At 42.1% G+C, this 23,041-nt stretch overlaps 1 protein-coding gene across 3 annotated transcripts in view; it reads right to left on the reverse strand.

Annotated features, from left to right (window-relative positions):
- LOC124278897 (conserved oligomeric Golgi complex subunit 3-like) overlaps positions 1-23,041 on the reverse strand; it is a 37,086-nt gene that overhangs the window by 1,970 nt on the left and 12,075 nt on the right. For 2 of the 3 annotated variants that reach the window (XM_046714702.1, XM_046714701.1), the window contains exons 11-20: positions 19,289-19,428; positions 18,045-18,205; positions 17,658-17,808; positions 11,430-11,539; positions 11,133-11,343; positions 9,365-9,409; positions 6,421-6,503; positions 4,175-4,309; positions 1,724-1,930; positions 1,463-1,561 (exon numbers count right to left, since the gene is read on the reverse strand). In XM_046714702.1, coding sequence (XP_046570658.1) covers positions 1,463-1,561; positions 1,724-1,930; positions 4,175-4,309; positions 6,421-6,503; positions 9,365-9,409; positions 11,133-11,343; positions 11,430-11,539; positions 17,658-17,808; positions 18,045-18,205; positions 19,289-19,428 — 1,342 coding nt within the window. The remainder of the gene's footprint in view (positions 1-1,462; positions 1,562-1,723; positions 1,931-4,174; positions 4,310-6,420; positions 6,504-9,364; positions 9,410-11,132; positions 11,344-11,429; positions 11,540-17,657; positions 17,809-18,044; positions 18,206-19,288; positions 19,429-23,041) is intronic. The other variant, XM_046714703.1, reaches the window with a different exon arrangement.

The following is a 23,041-nucleotide window of genomic DNA, read 5'->3' on the forward strand; positions in this document are numbered from 1 at the left end:
ATGTCCAACTCACCTGTTTGGCACTTTGACAGTAAAATGATCTATGTCCAACTCACCTGTTTGGCACTTTGACAGTAAATGATCTATGTCCAACTCACCTGTTTGGCACTTTGACACTTTGACAGTAAATGATCTGTATGTCCAACTCACCTGTTTGGCACTTTGACAGTAAATGATCTATGTCCAACTCACCTGTTTGGCACTTTGACAGTAAATGATCTGTATGTCCAACTCACCTGTTTGGCACTTTGACAGTAAATGATCTGTATGTCCAACTCACCTGTTTGGCACTTTGACAGTAAATGATCTATGTCCAACTCACCTGTTTGGCACTTTGACAGTAAATGATCTGTATGTCCAACTCACCTGTTTGGCACTTTGACAGTAAATGATCTATGTCCAACTCACCTGTTTGGCACTTTGACAGTAAATGATCTATGTCCAACTCACCTGTTTGGCACTTTGACAGTAAATGATCTATGTCCAACTCACCTGTTTGGCACTTTGACAGTAAATGATAAATGATATGTCCAACTCACCTGTTTGGCACTTTGACAGTAAATGATCTGTATGTCCAACTCACCTGTTTGGCACTTTGACAGTAAATGATCTATGTCCAACTCACCTGTTTGGCACTTTGACAGTAAATGATCTATGTCCAACTCACCTGTTTGGCACTTTGACAGTAAATGATCTATGTCCAACTCACCTGTTTGGCACTTTGACAGTAAATGATCTGTATGTCCAACTCACCTGTTTGGCACTTTGACAGTAAATGATCTGTATGTCCAACTCACCTGTTTGGCACTTTGACAGTAAATGATCTGTATGTCCAACTCACCTGTTTGGCACTTTGACAGTAAATGATCTGTATGTCCAGTAAATGATCTCACCTGTTTGGCACTTTGACAGTAAATGATCTATATGTCCAACTCACCTGTTTGGCACTTTGACAGTAAATGATCTGTATGTCCAACTCACCTGTTTGGCACTTTGACAGTAAATGATCTGTATGTCCAACTCACCTGTTTGGCACTTTGACAGTAAATGATCTGTATGTCCAACTCACCTGTTTGGCACTTTGACAGTAAATGATCTATGTCCAACTCACCTGTTTGGCACTTTGACAGTAAATGATCTATGTCCAACTCACCTGTTTGGCACTTTGACAGTAAATGATCTGTATGTCCAACTCACCTGTTTGGCACTTTGACAGTAAATGATCTATGTCCAACTCACCTGTTTGGCACTTTGACAGTAAATGACAGCACAATGCATGCTTGAAGCAACCAAACAATCTGATTATTATTACCCCGGATAACTCAAGCTGCCTGTGAGGCGCTAGAAGGTTAGTGGTTACATGACTTCTCCCAACGGGTATCCATGTGGAACTGGACTGATGTCCTAGAAACTCTCAAGAGTCAAGCTGCCAAACACTGTCACGGTCGCCCAGCAAACTCACCTGTTCTGCACTTGGACAGGCAATGATCTGTATGTCCTCCTCTGTGTAGTTGTCTGTGAGGAGCTGGGTGAGCTGCTGAAAGCTCTGTTGTACATTCACCTGAAATGTGGACAATGAACTTAGGGTCTGCATAACTGCCAGCTACATATTCTTTATCTTGGTACTGCTGGTATCAAAGTAATCCTGAATTGCTTGACAAAATTTTGATTAAGTGAACTGATACAATTGCTGCCTATATTTCCTTGACATAGCTAGTGTTACCTTAATGGGCCTAAACAGGATGGACTCAGTGTCCCTGTTGGCCAGATACAGGGACATGCTGCGATGGACAGAGGGCAGTTTGGTCTTCACATTCTTGTATGTCTCTGCCACAACATCATGAACCTTTTCTGGGGTAGCAAAAGGCTGTTGCCTCAGTTTCACATTCTGTCCCACTTGCTCCTGCTTCATCTTCACAATCACCTCAGCCTGCAACACAGCAAGTTGTAATGAAGTATCTGCAGGACATAGTGGAACACTGCAAGCTGTAATAGATGGCTTCTAACACCTACAGGACATAGGGGAACACTGCAAGCTGTAATAGATGGCTTCTAACACCTACAGAACATAGCGGAACACTGCAAGCTGTAATAGATGGCTTCTAACACCTACAGGACATAGTGGAACACTGCAAGCTGTAATAGATGGCTTCAACCACCTACAGGACATAGCGGAACACTGCAAGCTGTAATAGATGGCTTCAACCACCTACAGGACATAGGGAACACTGCAAGCTGTAATAGATGGCTTCAACCACCTACAGGACATAGGGGAACACTGCAAGCTGTAATAGATGGCTTCTAACACCTACAGGACATAGGGGAACACTGCAAGCTGTAATAGATGGCTTCAAACACCTACAGGACATAGGGGAACACTGCAAGCTGTAATAGATGGCTTCAACACCTACAGGACATAGGGGAACACTGCAAGCTGTAATAATGGCTTCTAACACCTACAGGACATAGTGGAACACTGCAAGCTGTAATAGATGGCTTCTAACACCTACAGGACATAGCTGGGGAACACTGCAAGCTGTAATAGATGGCTTCTAACACCTACAGGACATAGGGGAACACTGCAAGCTGTAATAGATGGCTTCTAACACCTACAGGACATAGGGGAACACTGCAAGCTGTAATAGATGGCTTCTAACACCTACAGGACATAGGGGAACACTGCAAGCTGTAATAGATGGCTTCTAACACCTACAACATAGTGGAACACTGCAAGCTGTAAATAGATGGCTTCTAACATAGGAACACTGCAAGCTGTAATAGATGGAACACTACAGGCAAGCTGTAATATGGATGGCTTGGGGAACACCTCAACCACAGGACATAGTGGAACACTGCAAGCTGTAATAGAGATGGACATAGTGGAACACTGCAAGCTGTAATAGATGGCTTCTAACACCTACAGGACATAGTGGAACACTGCAAGCTGTAATAGATGGCTTCTAACTACCTACAGCAAGCTGTAATAGATGGAACACCTACAGGACATAGTGGAACACTGCAAGCTGTAATAGATGGCTTCAACCACCTAACACCTAGCAGAACACAGGACATAGGGAACACTGCAAGCTGTAATAGATGGCTTCTAACACCTACAGAACATAGGGGAACACTAGCTGTAATAGATGGAACACTGCAAGCTGTAATAGATGGCTTCTAACACCTACAGGACATAGGGGAACACTGCAAGCTGTAATAGATGGCTTCTAACACCTACAGGACATAGGGGAACACTGCAAGCTGTAATAGATGGCTTCTAACACCTACAGGACATAGGGGAACACTGCAAGCTGTAATAGATGGCTTCTAAACCACCTACAGAACATAGGGAACACTGCAAGCTGTAATAGATGGCTTCTACCACCTACAGGACATAGGGGAACACTGCAAGCTGTAATAATAGATGGCTTCTAACACCACTACAGGACATAGGGGAACACTGCAAGCTGTAATAGATGGCTTCAACCACCTACAGGACATAGGGGAACACTGCAAGCTGTAATAGATGGCTTCTAACACCTACAGGACATAGGGGAACACTGCAAGCTGTAATAGATGGCTTCAACCACCTACAGGACATAGGGGAACACTGCAAGCTGTAATAGATGGCTTCTAACACCTATGGGACATCACGGAACACTGCAAGCTGTAATAGATGGCTTCAACCACCTACGAGACATAGGGAACACTGCAAGCTGTAATAGATGGCTTCAACCACCCTATGGGACATAGCGGAACACTGCAAGCTGTAATAAATGGCTTCAACCACCTATGGGACATAGCGGAACACTGCAAGCTGTAATTGATGGCTTCAACCACCTACGGGACATAGCGGAACACTGCAAGCTGTAATAAATGGCTTCTAACATCTACACGACATAGCGGAACACTGCAAGCTGTAACAGATGGCTTCTAACACCTACAGCCCAGTCTGTGGTCATGGGTGTTGTGGTATATGTAGTGATCAGGGGTTTGGGGATACTGAAACAGTTTGATGATGTGTAAACTACAGGAAGCACACAGATCTAACATGCTAATATTGGTGCAATTACTGTTATGACTCATATTTTAACATAATCATATCATACCACTAAAGAGTCACAATTACAGAATCACAGTAATCATGGCAAGATGCAATGTTGATAGATGGTCTCACCCTAGACAGGAATGTCTGAAGAGGTCCTGTGAATGTCTCGGAGACATGATGGATGAAATCTTCACACGTTTTCTTTAGATGCTGGTCCACGTCACGCTTCGAGTCCACAAAGTACTCAGTAACCTGGGGTGTGCCCTAAACACAAAAATAAGTACTATCTAACTCGTTGAAATATTGTAATTAAGTATTTCACAAAAATCTACAGATGAACATTCACTGAGGAAGAAAGAATATTATACACTATCTGAAGAGCATGTTCATTTGTTGTTGATCATTGGTTGCTGACAATATCCTTTTGGATGTATAAAACAGCTTATCACACGTGGGATGGCTAACTGTTGCTTTCACTGAGATTGAGAAAACTCATCATCCTTTATTACGTATATATGGCCATGAGGCCAACAGTACAACATGTGTAAAACAGTATGGTAAAGACATGCATATGCGCCACACTGAGAATGTAGATCTTATTACAATTGATACCATTATGTGTTCACAGAGATTTTTGTTTCGATCAAAGTAAACACTTATTTACGAAAGATACAAAGTCTCAATAGTCTATTCTTATCGCTTCTTCTCATCAATTCAATAAACATGTGAACATGAGGGTAATTACGACAGTATTCAGTTAAATATTTAGCACGATACTCATTATAAAGAGGGCATACTAACGTAATATGGAATTCATCTTCTAGTTCAGTCACACAGGAACTACAAAATGCAGTTTCATAGTTTTTGGAGTATCAGTATGAATTAACATTAAAATCATGTACATTACAACGAAGTTTTTTCAAACATCTCCGTAAATCTTTTGAAGTTATATAGTTACAAGATATTTTTCAAGAAAATAATCAGTCTTTATGGTTGAATAGAACGTCAAGGATTCGGAAAAAGCTATATATTGATGCTACTCTTGATAATAAATGTCTTTACAACGCTGTTTGAAATTCTCTAGAAAACATTTCTCTTTACCAACATCTTGTGCTATCCATACATAGCTGAAACTGTATCTAAATAATAACATTCTCACTTTTGATACCCAGATTGAGAAAACTGTCTCTACTGAAGAACTGCATAAACCATATCACCAAGTTACCTACGTGTCATCATGATCCATCATCAGAAACAGAAGATCAACATGTGTGTGTTGAATTATGCAAGCTAATCCTGTTTGTCATCTAGTTAAATTTTTATTCAAAATTCTTGTCAATAATGTTACACATACTTTGGTGATACTTTGTATGTCCCCGAGTCTGAGAGCTACAACTTCTGTTTACCCTGCTCCAAAGAAATAGCTTTACCATACACCCACTTAATTCACAGAACCCTCAGTCATATTACTGTTTCCTTTTCTGAATCTGACAAATTCCTATTCCACCTACAGTCAGTTCAAACCTGGCTATCGCAAAATATACTACTGACAAAATATATGTGAGATGATGATGATACATGTCTTTAAAATCAATTTCAGGTATATAGATCACTATCTGGTGTGCCCACCTTGTTTGGCAATATATTTAGACAACTAGATGGTATGGTATGGTTGCCCTTGGGATTGGTCACCATTCCACCCGAAGAGCTGCCACCTTGAGCGTGTATGCTTTGTCTAGGGTATACACTCTCTGTATGAGAACATCCCATATACCCGGGGTATGCTCTAATCAGCTCTACTAGGGAGATGTCATGACACTTGGCAGGCATCTGTGAATCTGACGCCAAACCTTGATTCCTCTGTAAACATGGCGTAATGCCATTGCCACACAACCTATCCCTAGTGTTTGCAACCCATGGTAAGGTGATAGGGCCACACCCATCACACAACATCTTGTGTTAAGGTGGGCAGCACAGACCTGAATTTTAACAATAGATATTTAAATCTGCCTCTTTGTTATTGTACATAATTTTCTACTGCTGACTGGAGCAGACCCTTTCTTATACCCACAATTCACCATTTTGTCACTTCACTGAAATAATGTCTTCGATACATGTTTAAGAGTGTGCTGAGTGCAACTGCATCAGTGACTGTGAGTTCCACACACTTCCACTTCGGTGAGCAGGAGCATAAAGTGCTGTGCATATATGAAGGGGTATTATTTTGTTGGTAGTATAAAACACTGTGGGGTAATTCATAGAGTCAATCGTTTATCCCTGTTTTATAAAGAAATATAACATGTTTTCACTCATTGTGAAACCTATGAATCATGTTTATGTACTGAAGTCAGCACTCTTGAAGCTGAAGAACTCACGCTGAGAACGAACTGTAGCAAGGCGTTGTTACTGTTGAGAGCAAACAGTTGTCCTTTCTTCTGGATGAGGCTGTAGGCTGCATCTGAAACACAGGCACCAGTTATACAGTTACACAGAGAGGTACTACCACTAGTGGGGACATAATCAAGTTCTTAAACCACTACTGCTTGTACTTGAACCACCTGTTCAAGGATTTGCAACAGTCTCTTTGAAGGACAAACTCTGAGGGCTTTATTTGAATTTGTAGGATAACTGCATGATACAATACTTGAGTCTGTGATTTAAGCCACTAGTCAGGAGAGTCAAGTAAAGTCACAGTATGTTTGGTCAGGTAAACACTGCTGAAAACAGTGGGTATTAACACTAACACATGTTGAAAAAGCCAATTTTTAGGCTTGTAGACTCAAACATTTTTTGCACAGACTGCTATAAACACAACACAATACTTGTTTACAGTACTATGACACAGGCAACATGGATGCCCCTTTGGAAGACCCAACACAGAAATAGAAACATGCATCTTCCACCAAAGGCTGCAACTGAACTAGCCTTTACACAGCAAATCAGACCAATTTTTAAGAACGAAAGCACATTCATTTAACAAAAACTAAAACAAGTACTACAAGCCATGCCACCAGTTAGTATGCCTAGAGTACAGACTGTATGGACACAAGTGTAGCTAGAAGGGTTAGTAAGACCCTTTCCCTGCAGCTGTGTGTAATCTGTAAGTGCTACAACATCCACCTGCTATTGTGATACATGTTACCAAGCAGAACAACAGGGAATACATGTTGATTCAGATTAACTAAAACACTTTCACTATTCAAAGGATAAAAACTCATTTTTATATTGAGTGGCGTTATATATATATTGAGGTGTTAACCTAAACTATTGACTGTGAGCCAACACACTCAGGAGATAAACTTACAGTATTTTGATCTTTGAATACAGTCTAACTGTTAAGGTTGTATTGATGGACAAGACTATATGAAACACCTCCCCAGTAAGAATAATACATATTCAGAATGACAATATATCTGACCTGAACTTTCACATGGCTGACCTACTTTATTTACTCTTTCACTGTCAATGGCTTCCAAAATAAGTGTTCATAGTGGCAGAGCCATTTACAACTACATAATCTGTAATTATGTTCCTGATCATTGTGATGATTTACTGGTGGAAGTGTGCTGAATAATACTGGTTTTAGCTAAGACAAGTTAGCATTAAATGACAAAGGAATGTCTGAAAGGAGTGCTCCTCTTCCCGACCGATGACTGAGATTCCAATTTTAAGCTACTGAAATAAAGCATTTCCCCCCAATATATACATCTATTTAGAGGAGGCTGTGCATTATGCAGACAAGCAGACAAAGTGACTGTCCACCTTCCCTGCCCCTAGGATAAATGGCATGATGCAGACATTAAAATGAAAGTTCCATGTGGCAAAATTCTATGATGTCACTGTGCTTGACACTGAGTGAAAGAAATCCTGCAGTTTTCTGACAATTTAACCTTGTTTGGGTACCTAGGTCATCTACAATGTCACCCTCTTTACTACTTGTGACACGAAAATGTTAGTATTAGCCAAACCTATCAAATACCAAGTCACTCTATGGTTACATTTGTTTTTAGCTTTTGAGTGAGTGAGTGAGCTTTGTTTTATGTCACACTCAGCAATATTCCAGCATTATGGCGGCGGTCGGTAAATAATCGAGTCTGGACCAGACAATCCAATGATCAACAGGATGAGCATCGATCTGCGCAATTGGGAACGGATGACATGTGTCGGCCAAGTCAGCGAGCCTGACCATCCGATCCCGTTAGTCACCTCCTACGACAAGCATGGGTTACTGAAGATCAATATTCTAACCCGGACCTTCACGGGTATTTTAGCTTTTGAAGAGAGCTTTCATCTGATATGCATCCTGACACAACTTAAATCCCTTGTAAGTGTGACAGAAGGGCCTCAACCCCAATGACCTTTGAGTAAAATTTAACCATTCTGCCACTCCAGTTTTGATTATTATGGGATAAGTTTTATGAGTGAATCAGATGAATTCATTTCCATTGCAATTTTGGTTGGGTTGTGCCCATATTTGGCTAAACTGACTGGACTACATATGGCAGAATTCAGAGAGGTCACTGACCTTGACTGTAAGTGAAATAATTCAGAAGTTTTTATAGCTATGCCCTGTGAAATGTGGGCTTGATTTGACATTGACTGTAGGACAGAGGAGTGCATGCAATCAGTCTCGTCACCACAGCTCTGGAATACGACGGACTGATATCTGGTACTTTCACAAGTCTGCTGTAATTACTCTACACATTAAACAGCTCTCTATTAAGAAATTCCCATGGCAATTCCTTTTATTTAAACACTGACAACTATTGTCACATAAACCATGCATATTTCCTGGTGTGGTGAGAGCAGCATTCAGAACATGCACAAGCAAAGATTTCCTGCCAGAGGAGAACTGCAGTCAGTCAGAGAACAGTGCTTGTCTTAATTCAGGCTATTGTCATTATGTCATGTACGTGTCTCATGTTCCTCAATAACACAAAGAAAGCCAAGACGTAACAAAGAAATATGTTGTGGAATTATATGAAACATGCTTAAAACCAAAACACACTAGCAGTCCTACAAAATGCCAAACCTAATGTCAAACCCATTTTTTGTAATTTCTTGCTGCTAAAGAGCATTTCATGTACTGTAAATCATTTGGTTGTAAGATTAATGCATTGAGACATTATTACATGTTTGGAAAACAAATGACAACATTTGATTTAAGACAAAGAATACTACAGACATCAAGGTATACTTCAATATGATAAGCTTATGTCAGAGAATACTCCACTGCATACATTTGATGTTGTACTGCTACATCACAACAAAGGCACAGGCACAACAAAGGGAGGTAACTGACCAACCCAGTGGACATACCTACAAACACCCCCAGTCCTAGGCTCCCATCTTTACTGGCCATGTCTGCAGGGAATACAATGGAAGTGTTAGAAATTAAACAAGGTCCCATCTTCCTTCATTCTCTTCCCTCAGAGGTTACTTGTCATATCTTCCTACGAACCTCTGTTCTAATACGGCCATATTTCCCGGTTCTCGTAAAATCCCCTAGCGGCAAAAGATCGCAACACAAATTATCTCCCTTCTTTCTATCCAATCAGAACACGTGTTACATCGACTTAGATTCAACTTGACTAACAAAACCAAATGTGAGGCCACAAATATCCCCCATCTGCCGGGGACTTGTGTTGATGTTACACACAAGACATTTAATGGCTAGCTTGTCCGTTGTCAACGAGGGCGATGGAGACGCCACTGATCCGCCATAACATGACTGAGTTCTGTCTAGAAGAAACGTTTGTGCATCGCGCAGGGGAAGAGGTTTAGTTTTCTCGAAGTATACGGAAATTACCGAGGCCTTGCGAATGATCACTTTTGAAACAATGTCGCTGATTGCACAACTAAATCTGATTGCCTCCAATCACGAGTCTTGAACGCTCACACCATGAAAGGGCTGTATTAGAACAGAGGTTACGTAGGAAGATATGACAGGAGTAACCTCTGTGGGAAGAGAATGATCTTCCTTGGGACATTCAGCAACACCAGCCCAATCTAAGAGCCCTTACATGTTCAGGTCTTAACATTATTGTTACTATTGTTAGGAAATGGGGCAATTGATCACATTTAATGGTTGACACTTCAAGCCCTATTATTTGACACTGACTTTAATCCCTTATTGTTGATGGACTTTCTCCCTAGTTGCTGACACTGACATTTCTTGTTGTTGACTCTACACCTATCTGTGACAGTGACAGTATCAGATCACTCTTCTACAACGTGATGTACTTTACACTTGGCTTCTTGTCACCAGTATAGAGTTGCAGCATTTTTAGCTGACCTTTTAGGATGACTGACCACTCTGTCATATTCGCTTGAGCAATCTCGGTCAATGGCAGTTCATTTTGTCACCTAATAGCATGAGCAAATCCTTACTACTGCATTACAATTCTCTACCAGGTTGGATATAAGTGTAAGTCATAACATGCATACAAAATGCTTGCTACAATATCTGAGAATGTCATTTAAGAAACACATATATTAACATAAAAAATATATAGTGGATAATGATCCAAAGAGTAATATTAGGGACATCTACACTTTAAATTGTTGTTTTATTCTCCCATTCTCATTAAGGTTTGCTCATTTGTTCACAGGAAAAGACCTTTGATATACGGCATATTACAGGGGACAACCTTTTCTTGAGTAAAAGAAGGTTCCTAGAAGTAGGTACCTAGGTTTTATCTGACTCTTGTATTTAGGTTGGTTTAAGACAGATAGACACCAGGGAACTGTGTATTTCCTAATGGTGACTGCCTCAGTGCAACTAACACAATCTACAGACAAGATCACAACTCAAGAATATCCACTATGTGAATGATAAACAGCTACAATAAAATTGCAAAATGAAGAAAAACAATGTACCGAGTACACTTTAACGTAAAATGTAATCAACTGACAGTGATTAATAAGAATGATTAAGGCTCAGATCCAAGCTTCACATAAAAGTAAGTGTTGTTGCAAAGCAAATAGCTCTTGTACTTCATGCAAAGGGGCATCAATGCATTTACCTATACAAACAATTTTTACCCTCATATACCCTGCCGAAGGCTTCCATTTGCCTTGCATCTACCTTTAAACTTGCTGAAGTCCAAATGGGTTTCCCTTATGGCAAAGTCAGCATGAAATGGTGCTATCTGTTCCCGTAGAATCAACAAGTGCTTGATGAGAAACAACTCTCCATCCATAACTGTCTTTCTCTTTATGATACCGTCCTTGGCTGCAGAGAGAGAGTGTATGCAGGCTGACAGCGCCTCCTGAGACAAGCCCTGGAAGGTGGTCTTCTGTGGATAGGGAGAGAAGCATAAACAAAGTGGCCTTGCAGTTTGAGTGCAAGCAGACTGATACATGTACATCTTGCTCTACTCACATCAATGCATCTGTATAGCTTGGACAGCGTGACTAACGTACGGCGGACAGTCGGGTACCACATTCCGTGCAGATCAGCTGGAGACATGGGCATGTTGCTGGTTGGGTTGTCTGGAATACAGAGACAATATTTTCAGGTTTATCAACACATCAAAAAGGTATGTCTTTATTAAGATTTTGAATATAACACCTACATCCTATCTACATATAACTCAGTGTTCTGATTGTGGGCCCCTTGGACAATCTGAACCCCACAAATGTGGGCCATCCCAAAAATTTGAAGTCATAGCATTTTCATCCAATTGTCTTGGCCACGGGTAAGGTTCAAGTCAATTCCAGCCAAAGTGCAGAGGATTTCCTCTGCATTATCTGTTCAATCTGACCATGTCTCTTATTTCTTTGAAAAGAATGAAAATATCCTCATCAGCCATTTGAACGACGAAAACTCAGCCATGACATTGTCTTGAAATATGACTGGCTACTACTAGTGATATGGACCAATCACCAAGCGTGAAATAAAATATTCTTGTACAGTTACCAGACAGCTTTCATGTCATCACATTGTGTATAATTACATTCACACAACTCCATACAAAGTCACATAGAGAACACTCTGCCTATGTTTGTAAACCTGTTGCCAAGGACTTCTTGTTCTGTTTTTTAGTTTCATTAGACTGGCCCCACAATAATGGTGGAATGGCGAGTGAATACTGAATGCGGCAATGGTGGAATGGCCATGTGAATACAGAATGCGGTAATGGTGGAATGGCCATGTGAATACAGAATGCGGCAATGGTGGAATGGCCATGTGAATACTGAATGCGGTAATGGTGGAATGGCCATGTGAATACAGAATGCGGCAATGGTGGAATGGCCAAGTGAATACAGAATGCGGCAATGGTGGAATGGCCATGTGAATACAGAATGCGACAATGGTGGAATGGCCATGTGAATACAGAATGCGGCAATGGTGGAATGGCCATGTGAATACAGAATGCGGCAATGGTGGAATGGCCATGTGAATACAGAATGCGGCAATGGTGGAATGGCCATGTGAATACAGAATGCGGCAATGGTGGAATGATCATGTGAATACTGGAATGGCCATGTGCAATGGTGGAATGGCCATGTGAATACAGAATACAATGGTGGAATGGCCATGCAATGGTGGAATGGCCATGGTGAATACAGAATGCGGCAATGGTGGAATGGCCATGTGATGGAATGGCCATGTGATTACAGAATGCGGCAATGGTGGAATGATCATGTGAATTCTGAACGCGGCAATGGTGGAATGGCCATGTGAATACAGAATGCGGCAATGGTGGAATGGCCATGTGAATACAGAATGCGGCGATGGTGGAATGGCCACGTGAATACTGAATGCAGCAATATGTAATTTTCTGGCTAAAATTGATATTTTATACTTATCCTGACTCATGCTCTTTTGTTTGTCTCCTTCTTCTTGCGAATGATAGTGGAACACTTGAATCCCCTTTTGAAGCTCCCTTAAAAAAAGCGGACGTAACATCACTCACCCCACGAGTAGCCTCCCTTTGTGCTTTGGCGTCCTTATTGGTCACCTGACCAGCCATACTTGTCACTCTCTCCATATATGAGCCCGACACCCAGATTACCGGGAAATCCAGAGTGTCCAGAGGGGAGGTTGGGAGGGCTGACCTCATGAGTCAGGATAAGTATAAAATATAACTTATTTTTCCTTATCCTGACTCATGCTCTTTTGCTTGTAGAATCCAACGGAACCGGTGGTGGGTCAGGCCACTTCTGGATTCATCGGTTGTAGATTTACGTCCTGCATACCCCCCGTGGGAACTTATGATGGCACTTGTGCTGATCCTTTTTTCTTCCAGCTTCCTCTGATGAGTCTGGGGGGACCACAACTTGTCAGATTTCTCTGGAACTCTTCTCCTGACATTATGTGTGGATTTATGCAACTCCATGTCTTGATGCTCTGCATCAAGTGGAGAAGCGACCCTTCTTCATGTACGAGTAACTCCTTTACAAGTACAGGGTCTATCACTCATGCTGGTCTGTCCTAGACGTGCGCATGGACTCTAAAGCTCTAGCTCTCCAGAGCGTTGGCTTTTACAAGTCACGTGATAAAAGGGTGAGATCCATCTCAGCGCCTTTGTGGAACCGTCAATTGTTGTGCTACAACAAAAGGCCCAAACTGGTGAATGCCGGAGACGTCCTCGGTAGCAATGCCTCTGAGGTAGTGGGTGGCAAACACTGTCTCCGACTTCCAAAAGCAGCCCTCCATTATCATTGAGATGGAGCAGTTTCCATTCAGAGCGAGTGTCGATGCCAGAGCTCTGACTTCATGAGGGTTGGAGGCTCGTGGAGGCTCAAGTCCTGCTGCTTTGTAGGCCCTTCTGATGACGGCTCTCATATCGTCGTACGTGAGACCTCTGTAGGCGTCTCCGTAGATAGATGAAAAGGTGCTCGAATTTTCGTCTCCTCGTCTTAGACCTTTGTAGGTAGACTTTCAATGCTCTGACTGGGCATAAGGATAGATCCTGTGGCCCAAGGACTGTAGAGAGTGCTGGGATGTGGAACTGTCTGTCTGGTTGACCGGGCAGCTGGTTCTTTGCTATGAAGTCCCATCTCAGTCCCAGATGTACGATGTGACGATGTGCATCAAATCGTGTTCGTTCAAAGTCCAGAGCATATTTTCCTCTGCGAGTCATGTCTTGCGCTGACGTGAGAAGACTGAGTAGGCTCTGCCAACTTCGTAGTGGTAACGGAGAGAGTAGTGCTTGAGATACCATGGCTTGTATCTAGACCCAATGATCCTCTGAGACGAACATGCGATTCTGTGGTGAGATGAACATTTTCCCTGAAATCTGCTCATATCCTATGTTGTAGGTAAGTAGACAGTTGAACCCTTGCCATGTCCGTAATGGAAGCGGAGCAATGTCCGGTTCCTGAATCATGACTTGAAGTTTATTTCTTCAATCTTCCGATAATATGTCAAGAAGACTTGTCCCCAGAATCCTAACAAAGTGCAGTGATGATGCATAATTCGTCGTCTCTAGATGTACTTGAACTGCCATCGCTGTGAAGTCTATGTATAGTAGACTGGCTGCCGTGAGCAGAAATCGTCAAACGTATGTTGCTGCAAATCGCTGGATAAACAATCTTCAATCTGCTGACAGGGAAGGTCCTTATGACCCGTGAAGACAGTCGAATCACGCTGTACCCTGCTATTACTGGACTGTAAATGGAGCCTTCCTCCCACGTTGAAAAGTTGTTTACAACTGTAGACGACTTCCTGACACGTTAGCTATGCCCGACTTCTGAGCAGGGCGTTGTCTCTCATGGACCAATCAAATTGCAGCTTTAGATTCATCTCAGATTCCCGCGATGTGACGTCACCGGTGTTGCAGGAAAAAGATCCTTGTAAAATCTTGTGTAGTTGTTGATTTCTTCATCAACACTCGGCCTTGTCCGTAACCTCCCAGAGTTACACGAGTGAACACGTGTATAGCAGGCTGAGTGGAAAACGCGTGAAGGATTTTGCCGCGTAATACCGATGTAGGTAGACTGTCTCCCTGGTTGTTGTGATTGTTTCCTTCTTCACTGAAGATAATGTAGGCGTCATCTTATACAGATGATCAGCTGAAGCTTAACGCTTCTTTACTTGTAGACTATAGTAATCGGTCCCAATGAAGCACCTTAAAATAACCAAGTGTGTTGAATACACAAAGGTTCTTGTAGAGTTGATTCTTCGGTACGATGACCGTGAAAAACGATGTCACGCTGAGGACTGCGACAATGCCAATGCTAGGCCAGTGATAACTGTCAAGCTGTCCCTTTCCTCACAAGAGTCAAGCCTGCTGATGTTGGATCTGTCTAGCCCGAAACAAGTATCTAGTAGTTGTGTAAGTTCTGCAATGGGAGTCGTTGATGATCTTGTAGTTGTCATCAATCTCTGGAGCCTTCATGAAGGGTTCCATATGAAGTAGTGGGAATTTCTGGCATTGAACGTCGGGACATGTTGACTCTGGAACTTCGTAGCCTTACCAAGGCTGCGCTGAGATTCTCCGGTACTTGAGCTATCAGATCGAGAGGTGAAAGGTGAACGTATCAAATCATTGTAGATATCTTGTACGTGAGTGCTTCTGATCCACGACAACGTGAGTCCCTGCCTGCCTGAAGACCTGCCTGAAGACCTGTGCGCAGGTGAACGGTTGGAATATGAATCTTCCCTTGAATCTTGAGACTTATCCCTCTGCCTTTCGTGAAGGTGTGGATTGTCTTCTCCGTGATGACGAGTGCCTGCACGCAGGCTCACGACGAAGATCCGCGTCTGAGGGTGAAGATGATCCATGTGACCGACTTTTGCGATACTCCGAAGAACGTCTCGTCCTGCTCCTGCGTGAAGGCTCCTTGGAAGGTCCTTCCGGCTCGTCTAGGGCTGCATCATCGTTGTCGAGGTTGCAGTCAAGTGTGAACCTTCAAGCAGGCTTCCTCCTTCACTCAAACTTCCATCTTCGTTGGAATGCGATGTGAAGACTGCTGATCCTTCGTGCAGGCTCGTCATCGTAGATGAGGTCTTCGTATCAGCCTTCACGCAGACTTCCTCCTTCACGCAGGCTTCCATCTTTGTTGGGATGCGATGTGAAGACTGCTGGTCCTTCGTGCAGGCTCGCCATCGTAGCAGCCTTCACGCAGACTCGCCATCGTAGCAGCCTTCACGCAGACTTCATCCTTCACACAGGCTTCCATCTTCATTGGGATCCGATGTGAAGACTGCTGGTCCTTCGTGCAGGCTCGTTATCGTAGATGAGGTCGTAGCAGCCTTCACGAAGACTTCCTCCTTCACGCAGGCCTCCATCTTCGTTGGGATGCGATGTGCAGACTGCTGGTCTTTCGTGCAGGCTCGTCGTCGTAGATGAGGTCTTCGTAGCAGCCTTCACGCAGGCTACCATCTTCGTTGGGATGCGATGTGCAGACTGCTTGTCCTTGTGCAGGTTGTCGTAGATGGGGCCTTCGCCGCAGCCTTCTCCTGTGCAAACCGTCGTTCCATCAGCTCCAACATCTGCTGAGTAAACTGCTGCATGAAGATACCCGGTTGAAGTTCTGCGACGACGGCTGCTGCTGCTGCAGATGACGACGCATCTGAGAGTGATGAGGCTTCTTCCAAGGACCGCTGCACTTGTGAAGAACTGGCGTCTCTGGTACCTGATGTCTGTGTTGATAGATCATCCTGACTGCGCTGAGATGACTGCTGACATCACTGTAGAAGAGGATCTCGTCTTCTTCTTAACTGCTACTTCAGAATTGAGGATGAGTGGCTCGTCATACACGTCTACTTCGTCTGGAGGGATAATCTCTGCAGAGAAGGACCTCGTCTTCTGCTCTGCCCCATGGGAAGACTTCGCCGAAGTCTCATCTGCAGACGACTTCTTTTTCTGTGAAGACGATGCCCTGGTCTTCTTAGACTGCGACGAGGCTACTTCCAACGTTGACAACCTCTTCCTGGAGCCGGAGCTACCATCAGCCACAGCAACATGCTCTGTAGTAGCAACCGCAATTCACTGGAATCGTGAATCTCAGCAGCCAGCAATAAACAGTTATCAGCGCATTCACTCGGTTAGACATGACTTGTAAATGCCGTCTAGACCTGTCCTTAGCACGTCTAAGAATAGAATATAAATAATTATTAAATTCAATTTCAGATAAATGCAGCGAAAGCTGGAAGAACATGTAGAAGTACAATTAGGACATAATAGATGAGCAGCAGACAACCGGTACCTGCAACGAATGCAAGTTTTTCATCAATTGTAAACAAGATGAAATATCACGTCAACAACGTGAATAAACAGATATTTTAGACAAAAATTCCAAACCATATTGCCGGTATATCTTCCTAAATGCCATATACAGCTAAAATTAGTGGTAAAGGACTAAAATTAAAAGGATATAGTGCTGTATAGGGGATCCAGGCGCTCTCACAACCGTCCTCTAGGGCGAAGAAGGAGAGAGTGACAAGCATGGCTGGTCAGGTGACCAATAAGGGCACCAAAGGGCAAAGGGAGGCTACTCATGGGGTGAGTGATTTTACATCCGCTTTTATGAAGGGAGCTTCAAAAGGGGATTCAAGTGTTCCACTATCATTCGCAAGAAGAAGGAGACAAGCAAAAGAGTATGAGTCAGGATAAGGAAAAATAATGGAACTGGCCTGGAATGAAGTCTGTGTTCCTACCTCTACTGGGCTCATTAAGGGGCACTGTCTGCATCTCCGTCTCAGTGGCTGTGAGCTGTGCTACCTCCTGGCTGGTGCTGGAGGCGTTAGATGGGGTGCGGGAATGGGTTTTGTCACTCTGCTGTCCCTTCTTGATGCTCTCCGCAATACTCTGCATAACAATGATAGTAGCTTATACACAAACCACACAGCAAACAAAAATGATATGAATACAATTGTTTGATTTGGCACACACCATGCTTATCCTGTTCGCTATAGGGCAATGACTTTTTCAACTTACAACACTCACCATTAAAACACATACAATGATAGATAAATAAGAAAGAAAATGAAATCTTTCCCTTCTGTACATTGTTCTGTGGTTGTCCATTGAGAGGGTTGACCCACCTCCATCATCTCTAGCTTCTCGGGGTATGCCAGGTCTCCTGAAGCAGCAGAGTACTGGAAGATGTCGGCCTTCACGTAGATGTAGGACCGGTACACCAATCTCTCCTGCACATCCATCAACATCTGCTTACATATACACTCAAACGCCCCGAGCTCCTGGGCTGAAATACACCATGATAGCATGTTAACATAATTCTGTGTGTGAACAATCTTTCACACAGTATTTAAGGTAACATTACTACACACCACATTTAGGTAACAATAGGCCTAGAAGAACACAGATCATGTCTACTTACGACTTTAGTGAATCCCAGGGTTAAGGGTATTATGGTGACAGAGTATTATGGCAGCAGAGTAGGGCAAATGTGGAACGCTTAGCCACCTCATCCTGGCATGGCTAGGTAACCAAGACTATCTGTGCCTCTGTTTAGTTTTCTTATGTGAACATCACAAACCAGTGGTCATGAAGTACACAACAATCTATACTGGGACACATGCACTACAATCCATACTGGGACACAATATCACGATCTTCACATTTACAACAATCCATACTGAGACACAATACTATGATCTTCACTGGCACTACAATTCATACTGAGACACAATACTATGATCTTCACAGGCACTACAATTCATACTGAGACACAATACTATGATCTTCACAGGCACTACAATTCATACTGAGACACAATACTATGATAATCACAGGCACTGCAACTCATACTGAGACACAATATCATGAGTGTCACATGCACTACAATCCATACTGGGACACAAGAGCATGATCTTCACATTTACAACAATCCATACTGAGACACAATAGCATGATCTTCACATGCACTACAATCCATACTGGGACACAAGAGCATGATCTTCACATTTACAACAATCCATACTGAGACACAATAGCATGATCTTCACATGCACTACAATCCATACTGGGACACAAGAGCATGATCTTCACATTTACAACAATCCATACTGAGACACAATAGCATGATCTTCACATGCACTACAATCCACAACAGCATGACCACAGGTCCAGACTTAGAGGTCCAATTACCACACATTCAAAGTTGAAATTGTATCCACCTAATTAATTACTAAATGAAAATTATAGCTAGTTTTAACACCAAGCAAGGAGGTACTATGAATCTATTACCTCCCCAAAGGAAACACTGTAAGTCTGACTGTATGAGGTTAACCACCCTGGCACATGTAAGTGTTCTCTTTGGACTCACGATTGTTCAGGACATGTTCCTCCATCATCTCCAACTTGAGGATGCTGCACAGTTCGGACAGAGTCTCCAGATGGTTCACGTGAATAATGAGTGGCCGCAGCACATCGTACAGGTTGTTACACAGCCGCTCCAACATCTCACTGTCAATACAGTCAATACATCAGATGTGTGCCAACATCTCACTGTTGATAAAGTCAATACATTAGATGTGTGCCAACATCTCACCGTTGAAACAGTTAAAACATGAGATGTGCAAAAATCTCATTGTCAATACATCACAGATGTGCCAACAACTCACTGTCAATACAGTCAATATATGTGTGTCAAATCTCACTGTCAATACAGTCAATACATCACAGATGTGCCAACATCTCACTGTCAATACATCACAGATGTGCCAACATCTCACTGTTGATACAGTCAATATATCACATGTGTGTCAACATCTCACTGTCAATACAGTCAATATATCACAGATGTCACGTGCCAACATCTCACTGTCAATACAGCACAGATGTGCCAACATCTCACTGTTGAAACAGTCAGTATATCACATGTGTGTCAACATCTCACTGTCAATACAGTCAATATATCACAGATGTCATGTGCCAACATCTCACTGTCAATACAGTCAACATATCACAGATGTGTCAACATCTCACTGTCAATACAGTCAATACATCACAGATGTGCCAACATGTCACTGTCAATACAGTCAACATATCACAGATGTGCCAACATCTCACTGTCAATACAGTCAATACATCACATGTGTGCCAACATCTCACTGTCAATACATCACAGATGTGTCAACATCTCACTGTTGATACTGTTAATGCATCACAGATGTGGCAACATCTCACTGTCAATACAGTCAATACATCTCAGATGTGCCAACATCTCACCGTTGATACTGTTAATGCATTACAGATGTGTCAACATCTCACTGTTGATACTGTTAATGCATCACAGATGTGGCAACATCTCACTGTCAATACAGTCAATACATCTCAGATGTGCCAACATCTCACCGTTGATACTGTTAATGCATTACAGATGTGCCAACATCTCACCGTTGATACTGTTAATGCATCACAGATGTGGCAACATCTCACTGTCAATACACCACAGATGTGCCAACATCTCACTGTCAATACAGTCAATACGCCACAGATGTGCCAACATCTCACCGTTGATACTGTTAATGCATCACAGATGTGGCAACATCTCACTGTCAATACACCACAGATGTGCCAACATCTCACTGTCAATACAGTCAATATATCACAGATGTGCCAACATCTCACCGTTGATACTGTTAATGCATCACCGATGTGCCAACATCTCACTGTTCATACAGTTAATACATCACATGTGTGCCAACATCTCACTGTCAATACATCACAGATGTGCCAACATCTCACTGTCAATACAGTCAATATATCACATGTGTGCCAACATCTCACTATCATTCAATATATCACAGATGTGCCAACATCTCACTGTTGATACTATTAATGCATTCCAGATGTGTCAACATCTCACTGTCAATACAGTCAATACATCACATGTGTGACAACATCTCACTGTCGATACATAAAAGATGTGCCAACATCTCACTGTTGATACTGTTAATGCATCACAGATGTGGCAACATCTCATTGTCAATATATCACAGATGTGCCAACATCTCACTGTCAATACAGTCAATACATCACAGATGTGCCAACATCTCACTGTCAATACAGTCAATACATCACAGATGTGCCAACATCTCACTGTTGATACTGTCAATACATCACATGTGTGCCAACATCTCACTGTCAATATAGTCAATACATCACATGTGTGCCAACATCTCACTGTTGATACAGTCAATACATCACATGTGTGCCAACATCTCACTGTTGATACTGTCAATGAATTACAGATGTGTCAACATCTCACTGTCAATACAGTCAAAACATCACAGATGTGTCAACATCACACTGTCAATACAGTCGATAAATCACAGATGTGGCAACATCTCACTGTCAATATATCACAGATGTGCCAACATCTCACTGTCAATACAGTCAATATATCACATGTGTGCCAACATGTCACTGTCAATATATCCACAGATGTGCCAACATGTCACTGTCAATACAGTCAACATATCACAGATGTGCCAACATCTCATTGTCAATACAGTCAACATATCACAGATGTGTCAACATCTCACTGTCAATACAGTCAATACATCACATGTGTGCCAACATCTCACTGTCAATACAGTCAATACATCACATGTGTGCCAACATCTCACTGTTGATACTGTCAATGAATTACAGATGTGTCAACATCTCACTGTCAATACAGTCAAAACATCACAGATGTGCCAACATCACACTGTCAATACAGTCGATAAATCACAGATGTGCCTACATCTCACTGTCAATATATCACAGATGTGCCAACATGTCACTGTCAATACAGTCAACATATCACAGATGTGCCAACATCTCCCTGTCAATACAGTCTATAGTATCGTGAAGTCCAAGTATTGCAAGGAAGAACAAGCGTTGTATATAACTTTAACACCCTTTAATCTTCATGGTTCAAATACACTGACTTGTAAGTCTACGTGACGGCCGCACCGCTCCCTGGATCGAATGGTCGTCTGCTCGATACAGTGTAGTACGTCATACACATTAACCTATGACGTCACACATATTTGTGCTACGACACTACAATTCTCCTTACCTTTAGATAGATACTTTTCATATAATTTGGAATGTACATCAGCTTTGTATATATACTGATTATGAATTAATAAAAGTTGAAGGTAAGAGATTATTACTGCAAAAGTGCTTGGGATAGTATATATTGAATGGATATGAGTAAATGTAATAAATTGCTGTAACATTAACTGTAACAGTGGAACATCAACAATTAATTGAAAATTATTTCAACACTTTCAACTCTCAGATAGAATAGAATTAAATGTCACTTTGAGAGATTATAATTATTTCCATCTCTGAATGTCCTGGCATTTCTTGATACACAGTTACCCTTTAGAGTCTCTGATGGATTTCACTGAATTAACTATTCTTCACTGAAAATGTAAAACTTTAAACTGGAAATTCCGATGAATGTGGTGATTTGCAACGCTTTAACTGTCCACTATAATTGATCAACAACATTATTTTAACACTAAGCAGTCCATAGGTTGTTTTGTTTTTTTGTTGATCAGCAACACTTCAACAGTCCATATTTGACCACATTAGCATATTGGTCAGTCCATAACTGCTGAACACTTAGAACAGTCCACAACTGGTGAAAATTTATAACAGTCCATGTTTACTCAATATTGAGCATTAATTCAGTTCATAGTCTTTGAACCTAACAGGAAACTTCTCTCTCTGTTGTTGATCTTCTCAGACATGACTTCAGTGGAATGGTCTCTTCATCATCAGTTCGTTTTGTTTGCGGGCTGGATACCAGTGTCGAAGTCTCACGCCGCTTTCTTCTTCGATTTGATTTGATGATCTGCGCTGACTGGAATTGGCTTGAAGTGTGATGAATTTCTGGTGATGTTATGATTATCTCGCTCGCTGTTATCATGTTGCCCTTCCTCTCAGTGATGATATATGGCTGGGGATTATACTTTGATGTCAGCTTATTGTGTTGAGGTTGTCGTACAAGTACAGCATCTCCCTCTTCTAACGATGACGGCTTTGTATTTCTTCTGTTGTCAGCATATTCTTTCAT

This window comes from Haliotis rubra, unplaced genomic scaffold (genome assembly GCF_003918875.1).
Source record: "Haliotis rubra isolate DU_JTF1 unplaced genomic scaffold, ASM391887v1 Scf243, whole genome shotgun sequence".
Lineage (NCBI taxonomy): Eukaryota > Metazoa > Mollusca > Gastropoda > Lepetellida > Haliotidae > Haliotis > Haliotis rubra.